General features: G+C 42.7%; 1 protein-coding gene across 5 annotated transcripts in view; it reads left to right on the top strand.

Annotated features, from left to right (window-relative positions):
• The window catches only part of KIF6 (kinesin family member 6), a 390,985-nt gene that overhangs the window by 332,034 nt on the left and 35,747 nt on the right, over positions 1 to 23,204 (top strand). For all 5 annotated transcript variants that reach the window (XM_032253630.1, XM_032253629.1, XM_032253627.1 and 2 more), the window contains exon 16: positions 9,353 to 9,403. In XM_032253630.1, coding sequence (XP_032109521.1) covers positions 9,353 to 9,403 — 51 coding nt within the window. The remainder of the gene's footprint in view (positions 1 to 9,352; positions 9,404 to 23,204) is intronic.

The following is a 23,204-nucleotide window of genomic DNA, read 5'->3' as shown; positions in this document are numbered from 1 at the left end:
TCTTTGCATTGGGTTAGAACATGTTCCTTTAGCTCAGAGAAGTTTGTTATTACCCACCTTCTGAAGCCTGCTTTTGTCAATTCATCAAACTCATTTTTCATCCAGTTTTGTTCCCTTGCTGGTAAGGAGTTGTGATGCCTTGGAGGAGGAGAGATGTTCTGGTTTTTGGTGTTTTCATCCTTTTTGTGATGATTTCTTCCCATCTTCATGGATTTATCCATCTTTGCTCTTTGAAGTTTATGACTTTCAGATGGGGTCTCTGAGTGAACATCCTTTTTGTTGATGTTGAGGCTGTTTCTTTCTGCTTTTTAGTTTTCCTTCTAACAGTCAGGCCTCTCTGCTGCAGGACTGCTGGAGGTCCACTCCAGACCCTGGTTGCCTGTGAATCACCTGCAGGGGCTGCAGATCAGCAAGGATTGCTGCCTGTTCCTTCCTCTGGTAGTTTTGTCCCAGAAGGGTACCCGCCAGATGTCAGCCAGAGCTCTCCTGTATGAGGTGACTCTTCCGATATACAGGGGTCAGGGAACCCCTTGAGGAGGCAGTCTATCCCTTTTCAGAGCTCAAGTACTGTGCTGGGAGCTTCATTGCTCCCTTCAGAGCTGCTGGGCAGGAACGTTTAAGTCTGCTGCAGTGGAACTCACAACTGCCCCTTTTCCCTGGTGCTCTGTCCTGGGAAGGTATGGCTTTATTTATAAGTCCCTGACAGGCTGCTGCCTTTTTTCAGAGATGCCCTGCCCAGCAAGGAGGGAGTCTAGTCACAGACCGCCTGCAGAGGCATTGCTGAGCTGCCACAGGCTCCCCCAGCTGCTGTGTAAACTTCTTTGTGCTTTTGTTTACACAGGTAAGGTTATAGCTGCCTCGGTACTGCCATGCTCGCTGTGAAAATCCCAAGCCAGTGAGATTCAGTTTGTTGGTTTCCATGGGGGTAGGACTCACAGAGCCAGATCACCTGGCTCCCCGTCTTTAGCCCTCTTTCTCTCAGGGGTGTGGGTGACTCTGTTTTGCAGGCACTCCAGGTGCCAGTCAAAACAGCTGCTCAGATTTGTGCTGGGAACTCACAGCGCTGGCTGAATGAGCCGCCCAGATTTGCCCAGGAAACCCACAGCACCTGTTGGCAGGCAGGAATCTCCTGGTCTGTGGGCTGCAAAGACCGCGGGAGAAGCACAACATCTGAACTGGAGCTCTGGAGTTGCCAGAATGTCCCTGATGGCCTCCGTTGGGTAGGAGAGGGGCCTTCCAGCCTGTTGCACTTCCAGGGTGAGGCAGCACACCACCCTGCCTCGGTTTGCCCTCCTAGGGCTACACTCACTGTCCAACCAGTGATTAACCTGGTGCCTCGGTTGGAAATGCAGAGATCAGTTGCCTTCTGCATTGCTCTCGCTGGGTACTGTGCTCGGAGCTGTTCCTATTCAGCCATCTTGGTGGAAGTCTGCTATTATTTCTTTTATCCCACATCTTTGTATTTATTTTTCTTCTTGCTGATGATGACAACTTTGACACTTATATAGTTTTTATTATACATCTGGAACTCCTTAAGCACTTTACACCTGTGACCTAATTCAATTCTCACAGCACAAATGCTATTATCCCCATTTTTCAGATGTCAAAACTAAGGCACACTGACATTCAGTCACTTGCAGAAGGTTACACAGCAAGTGGCCCAACTGGATGCAAACCCATGGGGGCTGGCTCCAGAGTCCACGCACTCACTTTCCCAGCTTGGCTGCCTCTCAGTTGAGTTCTTTTAGGGAGAGAGGGCCTGTGGGTGGTAAATGCTCTTTGTCCTCTTATGACTGATAATTTCTTTATTGTGCCCTCACCCATGAATGATAGTTTGGGTATGAATAAAATTCACATTGACAGTTGTTTCCCTCCACCGTCTCCCAGCACCTGTGGTTGTCACTGAGGAGTGGGCGGTCATCTAAGTTGCTCCTTTGCAGGTCCCCTGGAAGCTGTTAATAGTGCTTCTGTTTCCCTGAAGTTCTGTAATTTTACTATGATATGTCTGGGATTGGATTTATTTTTATTTATCTTGCTCGACACTCAGACTGCACTTTCAACCCAAGGGCTTATATTTTTCTCAAATGCTGGAAAATCTCAACTGCTATATCTTCAAATACTGCTTCTTTACCATTTGCCTCCATTCTCCTCTTCTAGAATTCTAGGCAAACGGAGAAGCCTCTCTGTCTCTTCTCTGTGGCTTTTAACTGCTTTCCGCATTTTTATCTCTTGCTTTCTGTTCTGTGTTTGAGTTTTTCCAGCTGTCTTCCAATTCACTAATTCACTTTTGAAATTTACCTTGTCTAGGGTTTATTCCCTTATTGTCTGTACTTTTTATTAGTTTCAGTGACTAATTTTCATTTCAAAATTTCTATTCCATCCACCTATTCTTACGTCATTTATACCAATTGTCACATGATGTCTTATTCTTTTTAAAATCTCTCCCTTCATTAATCTCATTAAGTATCCTCAGCAAGGTCTTTGCCTTGGGCAGATAGACTAGCACAATCATTATGGAGGGCTGCACTCAAATTAATTATGCAAATTCTGCTGAGACCCATCAGAGAAATTTTCTCACAGACTTATCAGACTACATGTTTAGGGATGGTCATCGCAGCACTGGTCACATTAGTGGGAGTGAGGTGGAATCCAGTTATTCAACTGTCAGAAAGTAGAAGTAGAAGTTGGGGTACATTCTGTGGAATGGATGTGGCAGTCAGAAACTGAGAATTAGATGCATATACAACAAAACAGTTAGATGTCAAAAACAGTACTAATAAATAAGTAAGAAACAGAATGGGATCTATAGCACAATATTACTTTCCCAGCTTAAAACTACACAGAAAACTTTAATACAAATTGTAAGAACACCTACAGTAAAAGCCTATACATCAAATTAATTAGAATGGTTGCCTGTTGAAAGAAGAGGAGAATGAGAATGGGACATGAGGCATTAGGGCTAAAATACATGTATACATACACACACACACATGCATGCACGTATGTATACATACATGCATATGTATACATACTCCTATACCATACATAGAAACATACAGGAGAGGCATTGCCCAGGCTGATGAGGATGGTGTACCCTAAACTGAAGAGTAAAATTAATTCAATGCTCTGTGCTTCTGCATCACAAATGTCTTCATCTGCCTGCCCAGAAAATTACTTTCATCTGTAACTAATTCATATTCCAACTATTGACTATCTTTTTTTAGCATTAGATTTACTCATATATTTTGGTATTTTTTGGTGGGCGGGCCCATTTTTAATGAAACACATTTTATTTATTTCTCTTAACTCTCTTTCTCTTTGTGCTCATCCCTCTCTGGCTGACAGACCCTCCAGGCCCCCAGTCCAGAACAGGCTCCAGCAAAGACAATTTGGAGTGACTGCTCCATAACAGTACTGGAGACGAGCAGACCCTGTATAGAGCCGGTGAGCAGCTGGGCTTGGCAACTGGAGAGAGGCTGAGTTTGCATGTTTCTTCCTCCTTGGGCTTCTATTGAATTGGAAACCATAGCCCCAAGCAACAGCTGGTGCTGGTTTTTCAGCCCCCTTTCACTCACAGGTTGAGTGGTAGGGAGTCTCACTCCAGCCTGCAGCTTCAGTGTGCCTGACTCTCACCCCGTTTTGCATGGCACCCTTTTTAGTCACCTTCCTACTTCTGGAACCAGTGCTTTGCAAGCTCAAGACCTCAGCTCCACTCACTATTTTTGCATTTCCGTCCTACTTCTGGTCTTCAGAAATATGTCTCATAATCTAATCCAGGAATGCCTTCTTGATAGTCTCTTTTTCGTTTTATCCACCACTGCTATGGTGAGAAGAGGTGGTTCCTGCCTCACTAGATTTTCAAAGTATACCAACAAGTTTGGATAAAGCCTGATGAAATATAGATTAGCAAAGGGGACATGAGTATGTCTGATTTTAAGGGGTTTCAAAGAATTTACATACTTCTGTTGGTTGGAAATCCATGTAAGGAGTACACAATTTATTCTAGGCTCATTATTTTTATAAATAGCTTTACACGCAGCCTTTAGGGATCTAACCTTTTGGTTATCATGATCTTCTGTGTTAGTACAAAAAAAATTGACTTCTCACATCACAGCTGAAATTGACACTCTGAGTTCAGAGAATCTTAACTAGACCTTCCATTTCAAAGAGGCCCCTCAGGCAGGAAACATATTCTACATATTCTCCCCACACCCCAGTTCTAAAACTGATGTTTATTTTAACCTGATTTTTTTCCCATTTATTTATTTTATTGCATTTTAGGTTTTGGGGTACATGTGAAGAACATGCAAAATTGTTGCATAGGAACACACGTGGCAGTGTGATTTGCTGCCTATTTTAACCTGATTTTGCCCAGACACGCTAGTAGTATGGTGAAACAGACAAATGAGTTTACGTGGATCCAGTGCTCTTAGTAATTACCCAGGACCCCAGACTCCGGTGTGAATACAACTCAGTCTTCCGCAGCCCTAGTCCTCCACTCAGCCTTCCCTTGCCACCCCTGACCCAAACCGGTAGATACTTGGCCTTCGTTATCGTCCCAGCAGTTCTCTCAGACTAGGGTGCCCTTCCCAAGCCCACTTTAAAACCTTGCTCTTTTGTGAGCCTACTCGATTCGCCTGTAGTAATTATGCCTTTTCCAATGTCTCCTTTCCCTCCTCTAAATGTATCTCTACCATTGATTTGACATTTAGCCACTTGGCCTGTCATCTCAACCATGTAGTATCTTTCCAATATGTCTGAAAGTGCCTGAATACCTGAAACCGGCGTGGTATATCATACATGCTGGTGTGTTTTCCCTTGCTTCTCCGAAAGATCTTGAGATATAGTAAAGCAGATGTTATTGCCATTATAATATTATTTCCATTTTTCAGATGATAGCAGTGAGGCTTAGAGATGTTAATTAGCCCATCCAACTAAGAAGCAGCAAAACTGGGATTTGAACTCAACTCTGTCTACCTCCAGATTCGTAATTATTTTCTTTTACTTTTTCTTTCTTTCTTTTTTTTTTTTCCAGAGACAGTCTCACTCCATTGCCCAGGCTGGAGTTCAGTGGCACATCTCGGTTCACTGCAACCTCTGCCTCTGGGTTCAAGTGATTCTCCTGCCTCAGCCTTCTGAGTACCTCAGATTACAGGTGCCTGCCACCATGCTTGACTAATTTTTGTATTTTTAGTAGAGACGGAGTTTCACCATGTTGGCCAGATTGGTCTCAAACTCCTGACCTCGGGTGATCCACCCACCTTGGCCTCCCAAAGTGCTGGAATTACAGGCATGAGCCACCACACCCGGGCCAGATTTGTAATTATTTTCTAGAATAACTGAAATGGCAAAGAGGTTTGCTATATCTCAAGTCCAACTCCAAGTGATGGGCTGTAGCTGCACAGAGTACTGCATGGAAGAGCCAAACTCAGGCTCAGCAGAAAAGCAAACCATCGCTGATAAAGGAGCCAGGCCAGCCATTGGTCCAGCATTTAAAAGAAAGAGCACACGGGCCACCAATTTGCCAATCCCTGTACCGCACTGACTTTCCTAGGCTGGGATAGAGCTGATTATGAGTGTGTGTATTCCACAGCACTTAGAACATAGTGCTTAACCTATAGTAGACGAGAGATAAGTATTTGTTGCTCGATAGCAACATAAACATTTTTAATGAGGCACGGCATCACAGAAATTGCAGGAGCAGCAGACAGCCACTCAGGGAGTCATAAGTGAATAGCTCTTCTCTGGGCCAGCCAAGCAGCATTCACGAACAATCTCAAACTAGCATGCATGCAAAATAAAGTGTGAGGCTTATGGAAAATTGTTTTATTCAAAACACTGTTTATTGATGTAAAAAAAAATCAGTTTCACTTCTGCATGATGTTAATACTTTCCCTAGAACTACTCAGTAACAGAGAAAACCCATACACCACACAGAGCACTGCCTCCACGTACCCTGCTCCTGGTCATATTTAAGGTCACTCCTCTCCTCTGGAGCTTTCCCATGGACCGTTTTAAGCTCTGCTCCCCGCTGCCACCTCCATTCCATCAATTAATGAATCAAAAGGGAGAGAAGGTGTTTCTAGCATGTACTGTGGTCAATTACTAGAGGAAAAAGTACCAATTATGGACACTCCTGCAGGCAGAGCATTCCTTCCCTCCCCTGCCCTTTGGTTTTCACCCCCAATCTGGGCTCGCTACTTCCCTCCCAGACTGTCTCCGGCCTCAGGCTGGGAGTTCTCTGTTTCCATTTCATCTCTTTTCCATACCTCTGGATGGGGATGTGTCCAGGAACCTAGGCCAAAACCAGCAAATTTATCACCCTGGTAATGACAGCAAGCTGCATGCTGAGTGAATTCTGCAATCCCCCTCAACTCCTTCTTTTGCCAAAACCCATGGAGCTGCAAGATCCAGCAGGTTACAGAGACCGTTATCTGCACATGAAGAATAGCTCTGTTAGAAAATGCAATTAGGTATATCAGCCATAAGGCTATTTTTGGAAGCTTGTCTGGGGAAATCAAAAGAGGTTGCCATGTGGTGGGAGATGTTAGTCAATTCACCAAAACTGAGTATCACTAACCACATTGTAAAACAATCTTTATCCATATGTAACATTATAAAGACCCACTTTTTGTCCTCTGGGTGTGCCTCATTGTTCTGAGACTATTTATGTTTGTGGTGGCAAAATCCCCTCTTCATTTACCTGAGCAGCTCCTCCTAAACCAGGGGCGGTAAAGAATCCTTAACCCTGTCATTCCAAAAACAAGCTTCCCTAGGGCTTCCTAGGGCTTGGGAAACAAAGGGTTGAACACGCCTACTGTGGTCAAGGCATGGGGTTGGGAAGCAGAGACTTCAGGAGGCATGTGTCAGGAGGCATGTGGTCCATGAGGCCCATCGTCAGGAAGGCTTATTATTGAGGAGGCTTATTATCAGGGAGGTAGTTTTCCATGGGGCAGCGTGACCCACTGTATGCTCTAAAGGAGCGAGCCACTGTCCAGGCTCATTAGAAAGGCAGTACCCAGGCATATGAGAGGCTTGTGGTATAAGGCTGTGCCAGATACCCAGGAAATAGGCAGGGTACCAAAGCACCGCTGATGCTCCATACTGCAGGATTAAAAAGGCTTTGAGGACCCACTCTAAATCAAGAAATGTTTCCAAGTGGTGTGTTGGAGCAATAACTCCTTTAATTTGGGGCATGCATGTGCTGTTCTGTCTTAAAATTCAATTCAGCAGTGTTTGATGCAGCCTAGAGTCTCAGTCCAGCAGCAGCCTATGTCCCCCACTTCTTTACTCTGCTGATATGGACAGTAAGGGTCAAGTCGCACCGAGGGGGGAAAAGATCCATTTGGGGCTGTGGCTGGCTCAGGTGTCAAGTCATTTTCCCCTCTTGGATCCAGGTTCACCAATACTCATCATTGGGTCAAGTTTCCACTTCTCCAAGTCCCCCTCAGCACACTTCTGAAGTCCCCACTCTTCCCTCACATGGAATAAGGGTGCAATTATTGCTTAGGCCCAATGCCTGCCATGCTTTCTATGCATAATCTACTCCAGTGGGGTCACATGGAAGCCAAGGCACAGACATACAGGTGCCCTAGACCCTCACCCAAGACAATGATGTGCCTGGAGACAGTGGCCTCCAAGATACCACTTAAGGACTGGTGATGTTTGACCTACAGAGAAAGCAAGTCGAAGTAGAGAAATCAATCATTGCATCCTCAGATGTGTGAAGGGCTCTCACTGACAATGACAGAGGATCTTTTTCTGTGCTGATCTGAGAACAGGCCAGGCAAATAGCTGAAGTATAGGGAAGGAGGTGCAAGTCCACAAAATTAATTCCTTATATATAACTTAATGGAATACTTTGAATACATACAAGTCAGAAGAGAAATGCCCATTTCCTTCTGTAGAAGGGATTCCTAAATTGGGTGCAAAGTTGAACTGAATGACCTCTGCCATCCCTCCCAGCCATAACATGCTAGGAGTGCCCTAGAACTCTCCATAAGTAAAAAAAATCTCTTGTGACTGCTTCCTCGTCTACTCATCTTTTGAATCCTCAATTCAGCTATACCCTTGGAGGTATAGCATGTACTTATGTGAGAAAAGAAATATCTTAGACAAGAAAGCAATGAATTTTCCAAGCTTTCTTGGAATCCTCCAGTGTCCCGATGACATCCCCCCAACCAAATGGGACATGCAATGCAGACAACACTGACATTTTAACAAGTGTACTGAGCCCTTGGACTTAAACAAACTCCGGGCTGCTGTTTCACCCATCCTTCAAGCACGAAATCAAGGAATTTTAGAGATGGAGGAAGCCTGAAGGTCATTGCCTCCCAGATCCTATCCAGGGCAGGAATTCTCACTCTAACAGCCCAACAGATGGTCACCCAGTGTTTGCTTGAACACTCTCAGGAAGGGGCTCACTGCTTTGCCAGAAGATTTAATCCATTTTGAGACAACTTAATCCATTTTGAGACAGTCCTTCTTGAGAGCTATTTCTTCCTTGTATTCAGCCCCAAGTCTGCATTCATTTGACTTAACTTCTGCCCTCAAGAGTAAGATAAAAACAAAACTGTTTATAATTCATATGCCAATCCAGATATTCAAAGACAGCCGTTATCTCCATTCCTCTTCTCCAAGTTTTGTCTTCTCCATCTAAATGTCTCAAGTCACCTTAACTATTTCTCATATGGAATGGTTTCAGACCCCTCACCATTCCAGTCACCACCTTCCACACATTTTCTATTTTATGCAGAGTAACTCCCTGAACAAATGCCAGCTGAAGCCTCCTCACTTGCAGAGCACAGTTGAACAATCACCTCCCTATAGGAAATTATCACTGTTCTCTGCACACCATAGCTTTATTAATGTAAACTAGAATTACATGAGTTTCATATCAAATGATCGTTAGGGTTATTGTCAGCTAAAACCACCATCTTTTTTTATCTGACGCACTTTCGTATAGCTTAAAGAAATCAGTGGATTTCAAAGTAGGCCCAAAAATTATTAAAAGACCAAATTCTGCCTTTCCCGTTATTAATAATAGAAAGAACCATTTAAAAGAACAGGGCCTCAGCAAAACTTACGGTTGACAGACTAAGATAATCAAACCCTAAGATGATTGAACTCAAGGGTGAAATGTGTATTTGCACTCATGTGCCAACACCTAGGCCTTTGTAACCTCTTCTTCCGACACTATCTATGGCATGGAAGGGCATTTCTTGGAAGCTATGCCTGCTTTTGTCTCCCTTGCTCTACCTTTTTCTTTCTGTAGCTTGCCACATGCTTCTGAGACAGTCTTCCTCCAGCCCATTGGAAACCCACTGGTAGTTTTCTTTTGTGTCTTTGACAGGTCACCTGAAGGAAGAAATTGCCCAGCGGCATATACAGCAGGTAGCTCTAGGTAGGTACAAAGGAGGGGAAGAAGATGAAGGTAATATAAACTGACCTGATTTTGGGACTCCAAACCCAGCTAAAAGCCCATTTAAAACACTATCTGAGGTTAAAGACAGCAAGGGTTGCCATCCACACACACCTTTCCTTGGATGTTCCCCCTCTATGGGACGTGTTTCCCCAGCCTGTGTTCTTGTACCTGGCCATCAGCACCTGGTACCCTACCCTTCCATCTGTTGCCTCATCCCCCTCACCTTTCCCACCCTGTATCTCCAACCTAAATTTATCCCCTGTGTCCCAGCTCCTCAGGGTCCTATCTGAACTTTTCAGAGCCACTACTAACTAATCCTAACAGAAATAGTTAATGATTAATGATGAAAAGAGTATTTGTTTACAGACTCCTGTCTGTTGCACAACCTCATATGCAGGCTCCTTTCATCCACAGTGTCAAAGAGGTAAGTGCATTTACCAGACGGGGGAGATTCAGTGCCTTCCCAAGGTCATGTAGCCAGTAAGTGTTGAAACAAGGATTTGAACCCAGTTCTGTCTCAGTCCAAGCTTGGTGCTCTTAGCTCTCATGCTGTTTACTGCCCACTGCAATGATCAGCCCACTTCGATGCATGAAGAATGCAAACACTAAACCAGGACAGTCATATTCTAAGTGGCCCTTGGCACCTTTTAAGCAGTGGACATCTGCAGAAAACACCCTTTTTTGATATGTGACCCAATGAAGTCACCTGGGAGAAGAGTGTACCTCACAGAGGACTGGTAACCACCAGTTCCTGGGCAGAACTACCTTGTTGCCTCTCCAGCTAGCTGGGACCAACAATTTGTGGAAAGCTTGGATTAAATAAGAAATTCAGAGGCCAGACACAGTGGCTCATGCATGTAATCCCATCACTTTGGGAGGCCGAGGCAGGTGGATCACGAGGTCAAGAGATGGACACCATCCTGGCCAATATAGTAAAATCCCATCCCGACAAAAATTAGCTGGGCATGGTGGTGCGTGCCTGTAGTCCCAGCTACATGGGAGACTGAGCCAGAAGAATCGCTTGAACCTGGGAGGCAGAGGTTGTAGTGAGCCAAGATCATGCCATTTCACTCCAACCTGGAGACAGAGTGAGACTCCATCTCAAAAAAAAAAAAAAAAGAAAGAAAGAAAGAGAGAGAGAGAGAGAGAGAGAGAGAGAAAGAAAGAAAGAAAGAGAAAGAAAGAAAGAAAGAAAGAAGAAAGAAAGAAAGAAAGAAAGAAAGAAAGAAAGAAAGAAAGAAAGAAAGAAAGAAAGAAAGAGGAAAGAAAGGAAAGAAAGAAAGAAAGAAATTCACATATTCCAGACCAAAAAGAAATGTTCCCCTTGAGACTTGAGATGACGTGAGCCCTCAATGACCTGTAATCGGAGAAATCCAGCACACAGGCCAATGGTGGGGAAATGGGGGAGAGCCCCTAAAGTCATGACAATGGCTCATTTGACCTTGTAACTTGTATTATTATGAAAGTTGGTTGTTTAGTTTCAGTAGTAATAATGATGATATAGAATAACTACTGGTTACATAAGAAACATAGGACAAGGGCACCTAAGCCATAGCGACTAGAGCTCTGAGCTTCCCACTCTTGGCCCTGGGACTCAGGGGTCAGGTACACTGCCCTCCCAGTTCCAGAGACTTGAGCACAAACTTAGAATTGAGATTCTGCAAAGTGTCTTCAGCAAAGAACCAGGGTGACCCAGGGTCCTAACTCCTTGGGCCAGGCTTGGGAAGGCAAAATGACCTCTGCTGGAAAACTGTACCAAGGTGACCTTATGGGCCTCTGTATCCTGCTTCATGCTCACCTTGGGCAGGTTCCTGAATGTGAAGTCATCCCCAAGAGCTGCCACTTGGCCCTGAAACATCTGTCCTCTTCTTCAGCCTTCATGTTTCTGGTTCCATAGAAACAACAATCTGGGAAGTCCTAGCCAGGGCAATGAGGCCAGAGAAAGAAATAAAAGGCATCCAAACAGGAAAAGAAAAGTCAAATTATCTCTCTTTGCTGCTATGACTGTATACCTAGAAAACCCTAAGCCAAAAGACTCCAAGACCTGGTAAACTACTTCAGCAAAGTCTCAGGATACAAAATGAATGTACAAAAATCAGTAGCATTTCCATAAACCAAAAACTTTCATGCTGAAAATCAAGAATGCAATCCCATTTACAATAGCCACAAAAAATAAAAATACCTAGGAATTCACCTAATGACAAAGATGAAAGATCTCTATGAGGAGACCTACAAAACACTGCTGAAAGAAATCATAGGTAACACAAACAAATGGAAAAGTATTCCATGCTCATGAATTGGAAGAATCAATATTGTTAAAATGTCCTAAACAATCTATAGATTCAATGCTATTTCTATCAAATTACCAATGTCATTTTTCACAGAATTAGAAAAAAATCACTGTTCTAAAATTCATATGGAACCATAAAAAAGCCTAAATAACCAAGGCCATCCTAAGCAAATAGAACAAAGGTGGAGGTATCACATTACCCAATTTCAAACTAAACTACAAGTCTCCACTAAACAAAACACTATGATATTAGTACACAACCAGACATATAGACCAATGGAACAGGACAAAGACTCCTGAAATAAAGCTACACCCCTACAACCAACTGATCTCCAACAAAGTCAACAAAATAAACAATGAGAAAAGAACATCCTATTCAATAAATGGCTAACCTGTCGAAGAAGAATGAAACTAGACCCCTACCTCCAACCATATACAAAAATTAATGCAAGATGGATTAAAGACTTAAATGTAAGACTTCAATCTGTTAAAATTCTAGAAAAAAACCTAGGAAATACTTTCTAGACGTTGGTCTAGGCAACGAATCCATGATAAGGACCACAAAAGCAAATGCAACAAAATCAAACATAGGACAAATGGTACCTAATTAAACTAAAGAGCTTCTGCACAGCAAAAGAAACTCTCAACAGAGTAAATAGACAACTTACAGGATGGGAGAAAATATTTTCAAACTATGCATCCAATGAAGGATTAATATCGAGAATCTATCAGGAACTTAAATGAATCAATAAGAAAAAAAAAAACCCCTATTAAAAACTGGGCAAAGACAGGAACAGACACTTCTCAAAAGGAGATATACAAGTGGCCAAAAAACATATGAAACAATGTTTAACATCATTAATCATCAGAAAGATGCAAAGCGAAATCACAGTGAGATACCATCTCACACCAATCAGAATGGCTATTGCTAAAAAGCCAAAAAATAACAGATGTTGGCCAGGTTGCAGAGAAAAGGGAACATTTGTAAACTGATGGTGGGAATGCAAATTGGCTCACCCCCTCTGGAAAGCAGTTTGGTGATTTCTCAAAGAACTAATAATAGAACTACAATTCAACCCAGCAATCCCATTACTGGGTATATACCAAAGGAAAAATAAATCATTCTACCAAAAAGCACATGCACTCAAACATATGTTCATTGCAGCGCTATTTACAATAGCAAAGACATGGAATCAATCTAGGTGCCCATCAGTGGTGAGCTAGATGAAGAAAATGTGGTACACACCATGGAACACTACACAGCCAAAAAAAGAACAAAATCACATCCTTTGCAGCAACATGAATACAGCTGTAGGCTATTATCCTAAGTGAATTAACTCAGGAACAGAAAACCAAATACCTCATGTTCTCACTTATAAGTGGAAGCTAAATCTTGAGTTCACACAGACAGAAAGATGGAGACAACAAACGCCAGAGACTCCAAAGGAGGGAGGGAGGGAACAGAGCAAGGGCTGAAAAACTTCTGTTAGTTTCTGTGTTCACTACCTTGGTGATGAGATCAATACAAGCCCAAACCTCAGCATCATGCAACATACCTGCACATGTACTCCCGAATCTAAAATCTGAAAATGAAAATTTAAAAATAAAGAAACAATGATGTGAAAAATACCACTCAACTCTAGGGGCAATTTTCATCTTGGGCATGGGAAGCCATTTCCATGGCTTTGTGGGCAAGAGATCTTCCATCCTTTCTGCTGTCCAGCCCCCACCCCCTCTGAGGGATGGTCCTTCTAGCTGGGGCAGACACTCCCTAGGCCTGTGGAAAACTGCTGCATTGTTTTCAATCACAGGCTTGTGCCTTAATTCCTCTGCTCATCTCTCTGGGAGTCTTCTGAATTACAGCAGGTGTCAGGTTCAGCAGCGCCCAGCTTTGCCTGAAGTAATCAGCAAACTTCAAATGGAAAGCACTTTGGCTGGAAGTCTAATTAAGAGTATTTGAAATACCTATTTATTTTAAAAGCATACTATCCCAATTAGAGAAGAAGTGTTAACATCTCCCAGCTGCCATTCTGAGATGAAATGCCATGTTGCCGTCCAAACTCCTTTGGAGGTTGTCTGATGGAGATTTGGAACTGCCAGTGCTCATGTGTCCCAGGTGACCACATTTCAGATGGGAATCCTCCTCGTTGAGAGAAACCTCTCAAGGCAGCAGATTGTTTATAGAACCTTAACCCTTGCCCTTTGTCCTAGCAGTTGGGCTGAAGGCTAAGACAGAGGGCTCTGGTAGGAATAAAGGCAGCCTACTGGGTATATTTGGATTCCCTGATGTTTTGTAATTCAGGCCTCAGATGTAGGAGTAAAGACGTGACTCAGTGGTACGCCCCCTTTCATTTCTGTCTTTTTTGTGTGTCTTGTACAACCTTTATCCTTTTCATTCTGTTCCCTTTGTCTGCTTCTCTTCACTTTCTCTTTTTCTCCATTCTCAGTATTTCCTCTGTTATTGTTTCTTTCTTTTGTCTACATGTTCCTACATTTTCATGAAAGTGTGGGTGTGATTGGCTTGGGTTTGTTGTGGGGAAGGATGATGAGCAAGTTGGATCAGGAGAGTTTTTCTTATATGTTTTGCATAAGAATATGTCTCTGGATGTATAAGTATATGTGTGCCCAGGGAAATTTCTATAAAGGCAATCCCATATCCCAAAGGAACAAAGATTCAGTGGTGAAGTAAGAAGTACCATTTGGAAGAAATGATAAGCCATTCCCAGTGGTGTGCTGAGCTGGCCCAGTCCATAGCATAAAAGCATAAATTGTTAATATTCCAGGAATTTGGGGAGCCATTTTTAAACAAAGATGTTATTAAACTTAAATTATGCAAGTTTAAAATTAAGTAAGTTATATCAAGAAACAAAGGTAACAAATACTCAAAATTCATTTCCTAGTTAATTTATTACATTTTGTTATTATCTGTACTTTTGAAGTTATTTGTATCCACTGTATCTGTGTAGTGGGAATAATGTATGATGTTCTGCTGCTGTGTGCCTCTTCACAAATCCACATTTATCAACATCACACTGGTGGCTTAAAATCAGCCATGGTGGAAGTATTTACACCAAGGAAATTGGCAAGTATTATAAATGGGCCTTTTTTTTTCAGATCCGGAGAGTGACTATTAAACATTTACTACTACACCACTGGCATACGGATGGCCCTTTCATGGCAAGAGTTGTGTGTGTGTGTGTGTGTGTGTGTGTGTGTGTGTGTGTATGTGTGCACGTGCACGTGTGTGTGCATGTGCTTTTATAAGAATTTCTACTCTTTCCTGGCTGCAAATCCAGACTATGGTTCTTTCTTCATTTACAACTCGCCCAAGATGCATAAGGAAACATAAACATCTACCGAACCAAGCCCTGGTCTTTTTAAAACTTAGTGGACAGGGGAACTAATGGAGACAAAAAGGAGGCTGAAGAAGCATTGTGCCCTGTGAGCCCCCTAGATGTGACAGTCAGAGCTGGGGGACAGGGGTGTCTTTTAAGAGAAACATCAATAACCAGTTCTAAGAACATCATCAGGACTTACAGGAGGGCTGACTCCCACACACTGTTTCAGGAAACAATAAAACAATGTTATTTTTAAATTAGGCATCGTTTGGAAATGATGCTAACTTAACTAGATTCAGCTAGCTGAGCTGAGAGTGCTTTGCTGAATTCAGTTGCGTGTGTTTTTACCACTTTATTGTACTATCGACCCTAAGTGATTTAGTATTATTGATAATGCAGTTAAGACTAATCAGCAAATGTTTCCTGAGTACTTTACCATGTGCCAGGCATGTTACTAAGTTCTCTACATGTATTTTCTTTAATGCTCACATCCCAATGAGGTAGATATTACTGTTTTCCTCACTTTACAGTTAAGGTCCAAAGGGGTTAAGGAAACCTGCCTAGCAGTGGATGCAAGGCCAGCAGCATGGCTGCAGAGTAGTGTTCCAGCCATCACGCTGCACTGCCCTTAGCTCTTTCCCAGGCATCATGGAATCCACAGAGGGCTGTATCCAGTGCCTGCCCTCAAGGAGTTTCCAGTCTAACCAGGATGAGTTGACATATGCATAAAAAGACAACTCCTTTTTTTAAGTTTCAGAGTCAGCTACTTATGTTCTTCCATTCACTGCCCTCTTCCCACTGTAGCCACAAAACCAATTCAACCTTGCTCCCCTCCATGAAACCTTCCCTGACCCCTTCTCCCCAAATCTGCTTTTGCCTCTGCCTCATGGTCTCCATTAAAGCACCAACCCTATTTTGTAATTATTTATTTCCATGTACATTCTTCTCCATGCTAAAATGTGAGCTCCAAGAAAGCTGGGTGCAGTCAAATTCATCTTCAAGTCCCTAGCAGCCAGCACGAGCAATAAATAGGCCAAGTCAGTGGCCAAATGAATGCTTCCCCAGGTGACTTCCAGACTCACACATCTTGCAAAAGCACAATGAGACATTTGAACATAAAATAAAATAAGTGCATTTAAAAGAAGTCGAAGGCATAAGTGCTTTTGGACTCCACAGCTGAGCAAATTACAACACACAGGCAATAAATTTGGCTCTCTCTTGTCTAGCTGCTAAGCAAAAAGAGAAGCACCCAGAGTTACATAGTTTTCATTTTCTGACAGCAGGAAGCATACTAACTAATTTATCTGCAGAAAATAGAATTTCTTCCTGGAACTAAAGAGAAGCCAGAATTTATCGTGTGGATCCTTGTATAAAGGACACTGAGTGACACAGTGAACGATGTCTTCAACTGCAATTTTACAAAAGATACTGAAATGTTATTCAACCAGATGATTCTTGTATTGACCCTCTATAAAAGCTAGAGGCCTGACATTAAAGCATAACTCACTGAAAGCATTTATGTGAGTGGCCCAGATAATAGGCTCCAGGTACTCGGCTTTCTGTTGGCCACACAGAGCAAGACTAAAACTGGAAGAATCCAGCCCCAGGAACATGTGCTATGGCCTCTCTCTAAAATCTCTCTTCTGAGTAATATTTTTGATCAGGACTGGATCTTTTTCGGTTCACAATCAAAACTCTTAATAGGTACATGTGGTTAAAATTTAAAAGATACTTCCCACTACCAAGCGGCATGTGAAATGTGTCAGGTGAGAGGGACAGGCCATGAGAACTTCCTGATCTTACCAGGAGTGACCCCGGGGCAGGTGGTGTGGGTTGTCACTAAGACCACAGGCCTGGGCTGAGTCTTGAGAAATGGGCAGGATTCTGAACCACAGAGAAGAGCGGCGAATAGTCTGGGTTAGGTGGGGTGTGTGCGTGTGTGTGTGTGTGTGTGTGTGTGTTGTGTATGTATGTATGTGGTGTGTATATATGGCATGTGGTGTGTGTGTATGTGGTATGGATGTGTATTGTGTGTATGTGTGGTATGTATGTGTGGCATATAGTTGTATGGATATGTTGTATGTGTGGGGGATGTGTGTGCTGTGGGTATGTTGCATATATTGTAAGCGTGTGTGGTTTGTGTGTGTGGTGTATGTGTGTGATGTGTATATCTGACATGTGTTATGTGTATATGTGTTGTGTGTATGTGTGGTATATGTATGTGGCATGTAGTGTGTGGTGTGGGTATGTTGTGTGTATTGTATGTGTGTGTGTGTGGTTTCTGTGTGTGGCGTGTATATGTGTGTGCTGTGTATATATGGCATGTGGTATGTGTACATGTGGTAGGGATATGTTTTGTGTGTGTGTGTGGCATGTACATGTGGTGTATGTGGTGTGTGTTGTATGTATTGTATGTGTGAGGTGTGTGTGGTATGTATATGTGGTATGTGTGCAGTGTGGGTAAGTTATATGTATTGTACGTATACATGGCATGTGGTGTGTGTGTATGTGGTATGTTGGATATGTTTTATGTGTTGTGTGTGTGTGTTGTTTGTGTGTGGTATGTGAATGTGTGTGTGGTATGCGTGTTGTATGGATATGTTGTATGTGTGGGTGTGTGTGTGTGTGTGTGGTAGTGGGGGAAGGCCCTCTGGAAGGAGCTGATTTAAAATTGTTGAGGGAAAGACTAAAGTGGTAGGCTGGCCAGCTCAGTGACAGCCTTGAACCTAAGCTTTTGTCTTACAAGCAGTTGAGCCAGTGAATATTTCTGAGCAAAGAACTCTTGGTCAAAGAGGCCTTTTAGGAAAATAAAAGCACCTGGCACTCCTCTGAGCCCCTGAGTATTGGCCAGCTGACGGGTGAGTAATAATCTCTACCACCTGACACACCCGCCCTATTCACCTCTCACCTGCACCAGGCTTTTTCTATTGGGTACACATGCTGTAGCCCCTAATGAGTTTTCCTGGCCAACTCTGAGTCAGCATGCTGTGGACATTGCCCAGCTGGGTCTGAGGCCGCCCAGGGAATCCTGCACTGATCACATACCACGTGTACCTAGCCTTGTCCCTTAGGGGTAAGTAGTCAGTCCGTGACTTTGTCCTGTGATGGGGGGATCACTGCCCTTGAGAAGCTCACAGATGTACCTGACACAAGCAATCCATGTTGGAAAGTCACCATACACCTTTGTCTGCGTTTACCCCTTGACCCAACTTCTGTGAAAACAGAGCTTACTGGAACATTCCATTTCCTCGACTGCAGGCATGTTTCATATACTGTTATAGAAGATAGTTATACTAATAGTATTAATTAATAAAAGAAAATATCCACAAACGTAAGATCAACAAGTTCCAAAGGATGGCTAAGATTCCCCCACAAATACTGCCTCTTGGACACTACCCCTCTTTCTACCTCCCTCCGCCCTCTTCTCACTGCCCAGGAACAAAGGTCTCTTTGAACAAAAGCAGCCCCCAAGAACAAGCCATTTGGCTGTGACGCCATGTGGGGCCCCCGGCTGCCACTCGCTGGTGTTTCACTACCTGACCTGGGAAATCAGGCAGAGGCAGCTCTGAATCCCCTGCAAGGGCCCTATGGGTTAGAGAGAGGCTCTGAAACTGCTGGCTCCCCGTTTCACTGCCTTGTTCTAGTTTAGTCCTCTGAGAGGGCGCTTTTCCCCCAACCAGCATTCCTGCAGTGACCTCTTGTGGCATCCCTGTTGTTCTTCAAAGACAGGCCTTGGCTGTTGATGCCACTTTCTCCCATTTGATATAAAACTGGTCAACAATGAGTCTTGAAATCCTTTTGGAATTCTGCACCTAGGGACAACAAATTTAAGAGAAAGCAAAAGGCCAGACTGTCAACCATTTATTGCCCAGATTACACTGAGCACCTAGCATGATCCAGGGTGTGAAACTGGGAATCCAAGGATGTGGAGAAGAACCACTGACTGAGACAGAACTGAAAGGGGTGGGGGCAGGGGGCAGGCACAGTGGCTCATGTCTGTAATCTTCGTACTTTGAGAAGCCAAGGCAGGAGAATCGCTTGAGATCAGGAGTTAGGAGACCAGCCTGGGCAGCATAGCAAGACCTCATCTCTACGAAAGATTAAAAAATTAGTCAGGTACAGTGGCACATGCCTATAGTCCTAGCTACTCGGGAAGCTGAGGAGGGAAGATATATTGAGGTCACGACTGTTGTAAGCTGTGATTATGCCACTGCACTCCAGCCTGGGCAACAGAGCAATTAAAAAAAAAGAAAAGAAAAAAATACTGAAGGGGACCTTCCAGCATCCTCTAGCCCAGTGGTCTGCAAAATGTACTCTGTGCAACCTAGGTGGTCTCCACAGCCCCTTCAGGACCATGAGGCAAGGGTGAGGACAGCCACTGGTGCAAACAGCACAGCCTTGGGGTTTTCGCCCACTCAAATTCAACCAAAACAACTTCAGACCCTTTTTTTTTTTTTTTTTTGCCACTAAGCTTGTATTTGAAGAAAGAGTTCTGCAGCTTTTAATATATCTTCTTTCTTCCGATATCATGGCTCTGTTCTAAACATTTCCAAAGTCAGATAGTGCAAACTTCCCCTCCCCAGAGCTATCTCAGCTCCCTCTGGGCTCACACAGAACTCTGCATGTCCCTCTGCAATGCAGCTCATCACACTAGACACTAATTTTAGTCTGTGTCTCCCCTACTGGACTGAGCAGCTTTCTTTCCCCAACACCAAGCACAGTGACTGTCACACAGTAGGTCCTCCATAAGTGTTTATTGAATAAATGAGTGAGACTTAGGAATCACATTTTTGCCTTAAAGATTTATCAGGCAGCTAAGGGGCTCTGCACTGAGGTTCCCACATGCGTAAAATGACGTGGTTTGCCGGCCAGGCATAGTGGCTCACACCTGTAATCCTAGCACTTTGGGAGGCCAAGACAGGTGGATCACCTGAGGTCGGGAGTTCGAGACCAGCCTGACCAAAATAGAGAAACCCCATCTCTACTAAAAATACAAAATTAGCCAGGCATGGTAGTGCATGCCTGTAATCCCAACTACTTGGGAGGCTGAGACAGGAGAATCGCTTGAACCCAGGAGGCGAAGGTTACGGTGAGCCAAGATCGTGCCATTGCACCCCAGCCTGGGCAACGAGAGTGAAACTCCGTCTCAAAAAAAAAAAAAGAAAGAAAGAAAGAAAAATGATGTGGTTGTACCAGATGATAGCCCAGTGCCAGGCACAGTCCCTGAGACTTAGCTGTCATTTACTGACTGCTTGTTGAATAAACAAATGAATCTCTAGCCCTCCACAGCCCTCAAGTGTCACAGTATTACCCCTGTGAATGCAGGCATCCTTCAGGCATGCAGGGAAACACTTGCAGCCTTGGTGCTGAGACGTGAGAGGGCTTGGATGGATTACAGATGTTTTTATTCTCTCAGAAATAAAATTGTTGACTCCTTGAAATAAGGCAGGATATAAAGGATACAGCTGACCCCTAAGGCTGAGATGGCATCTCGGTTGGTTCCAAAAGAATTCAGGTAGCTCTGTAAAACCATCAGCAATGTCTCACCACTTAATTCTAATCCACAGTTACTTGTGAATATAGGGCCAGCTTCAGTGACATCAGTTCCTTAGCAAAATTTCCATGCTCAAGGGAGAAGCTGGGAGTGAGGAGGGACCCCCACACCATTTCCCTGCCAGCTCCCAACTGCCAAGGCTTCAGACCCATTGAGTGGTTTAATGCTTGGCACCAGACATTCTGGAAAACAGAGGAAGACTCTGTGTCAGCCCTGGTGCCAGCCTCTAATGGCAACTGTGGTTTAGCAAAAAGAGCACTCATTCTGTGGATTAGCCAGGGTTGTCCAGATAAGCAGGACCAATAGGAAACATACTGATATGTGGAGAGAGATTTATTATGAGGAATTGGCTCACTCAGTATGAAGGCCGAGAAATCCTGCGATCTGCCATCTGCAGGCTGCAGGTCCAGGAAAGCCTAGGTGTTGTTCTAGTCTAAACCTGCAGGCCTGGGAACCAGGACAGCCAAAGATGTAAGTCCCAGTCTGAGTCCAAAATGCCTGAGTGCTGGAAGTGCCAACATCCAAGAGCAGGAGATCCATGTCCCAGCTCAAGCAGAAAGAGCAAATTTGCCATTCCCCAACCATTTTTGGTATTTTTGTTTGCTTGTTTTAATATCACTTCTAATTGAAAAGCCATAATTATGCATATTTTGGGAGTACACTGTGATGTTTCGATGTATGTATACAATGTGGAATGTTTGAATCAAGCTAATTAACGTATTCTTTGCCTCACCCATCTTTTTTGTGTGTGTGGTGAGATATTTGAAGTTTACTCTTCCCAGCAATTTTGAAATATCCGTTACTACTCATTGCGGTCACCCTGCTGTGCAATAGATCTCAAAAACATTCCTCCTGTCTAATTGAAACCTTGTACCCTTTGACCCTCCTTCTCCTGACCTCCCACCTCTTGAAACCACCATTCAAGCCTCTGTTTCTATGAGTTCAACTTTATCAGATTCCACATATAAGTGAGATCATGCAGTATTTGTCTTTCTGTGCCGGGCTTATTTAACTTGGCATAATGTCCTCCAGGTTCATTCATGTTGTTGGAAATGATAGAATTTTCTTCTCCTTTAAGGGTTAATACTATTCCATTGTGTTTATATACCACATTTTCTTTATCCATTCATCTGTTGATGGGTTGATTTAACATCTTGGCTATTGTGAACAATGCTACAATGAACATGGAAATGCAGATATCTCTTCAATATACTGATTTCAGTTCCTTCAAATATATACCCAGAAGCAAGGTTGTTGGATCACATGGTGGTTCTATTTTTAGTTTTTTGAAGAACATCCATACTGTTTTCTGTGACAGCTGTACTAATTTACATTTCCAACAACAGTGTACAAGGGTTCCCTATTCTCCACATCCTTACCAGCACTTATCTTTCATCTTTCTTATAGCCATTTTAACAGGTGTGAGGTGATATCTTATTGTGATTTTAATTTGCATTTCCCTAATGATTAGGGATGTTGAACATTTTCTCATGAACCTGTTGGCCATTTGTTTGTCTTCATTAGAGAAATATCTGTTCAGGTCCTTTGCCCATTTTTTAAATTGGGTTGTTTTCTTGCTGTTGAGTTGCTTGAGTCCTTTGTATATTTTGAATATAAACCCTTTGTCAGATGTATGGTTTGTGAATATTGTTTCCTTCTGGTCATCTCTTTACTCTGTTGATTGTTTCCTTTGCTAAAAGCAAAAGCTTTTTAGTCTGATATAATCCAATTTGTCTATGTTTGTTTTTGTTGTCTATGCTTTCAGGGTCATAGCCAAAAAATCATTGCCTGGACCAATGTTGTTAAACTTTTCCCCCTATGTTTTTTTCTGGTAGTTTAACAGTTTCAGTTCTTATAGTAAGTCTTTCATTTATTTTGAGTTAAGTTTTCTATATGGTGTGAGTTAGGGATCCAATTTTATTTTTCAGCATGTGGATATCCAATTTTCCCACCTTTTATTGATGAGATTGTTGTTTACTTCATTATATGATTTTGACATCTTGGTCAAAAATCATAAATATGTAGGCTTATTTCTGGGCTTTCTATCCTGTTGTATTAGTCAATGTGTCTGTTTACTTACAGTACCCTCCTGTTTTGATTACTATAGCTTTGTAGTATATTTTAAAAACAGAAAGTGTAATGCCTTTAGCTTTGCTTTTTTGCTCAAGATTACTTTGACTATTGAGGGTCTTTTGTGGTTCCATATGAATTATAGGATTTTTTTCCTATTTCTGTAAAAAATAACATTGGAGTTTTCATAAGGATTGCATGGAATCTGTATGTTTTTTGGGTAGTATGAGTATTTTAACAATATTAATTCTTTAAATCCATGAATACAGGACATCTTTTATTTATTTGTGGTTTTCTCAATTTCTTTCATCAGTATTTTGTAGTTTTCAATTTTTTGTTGTTGTTGTTGCTATCATTAATGAAATTGTTTTTTTTTTAAATTTCTCTTTTGAATAGTTTGTTGTTGGTATATAGAAATGCTACTGGCTTTATTACACCAATTTTGTATCCTGCAACTTTACTGAACTCACTTATTAACCAAAAGTTTTTTCGTTAAGTCTTTAGGGTTTTCTGTACGTAAATTCAAGT

This window comes from Sapajus apella, unplaced genomic scaffold, assembly GCF_009761245.1.
Source record: "Sapajus apella isolate SASKATOON/1434 unplaced genomic scaffold, GSC_monkey_1.0 scaffold83, whole genome shotgun sequence".
Lineage (NCBI taxonomy): Eukaryota > Metazoa > Chordata > Mammalia > Primates > Cebidae > Sapajus > Sapajus apella.
Note: the sequence above shows the minus strand (reverse complement) of the source record. Positions and strands in the feature narration are given on the sequence as shown.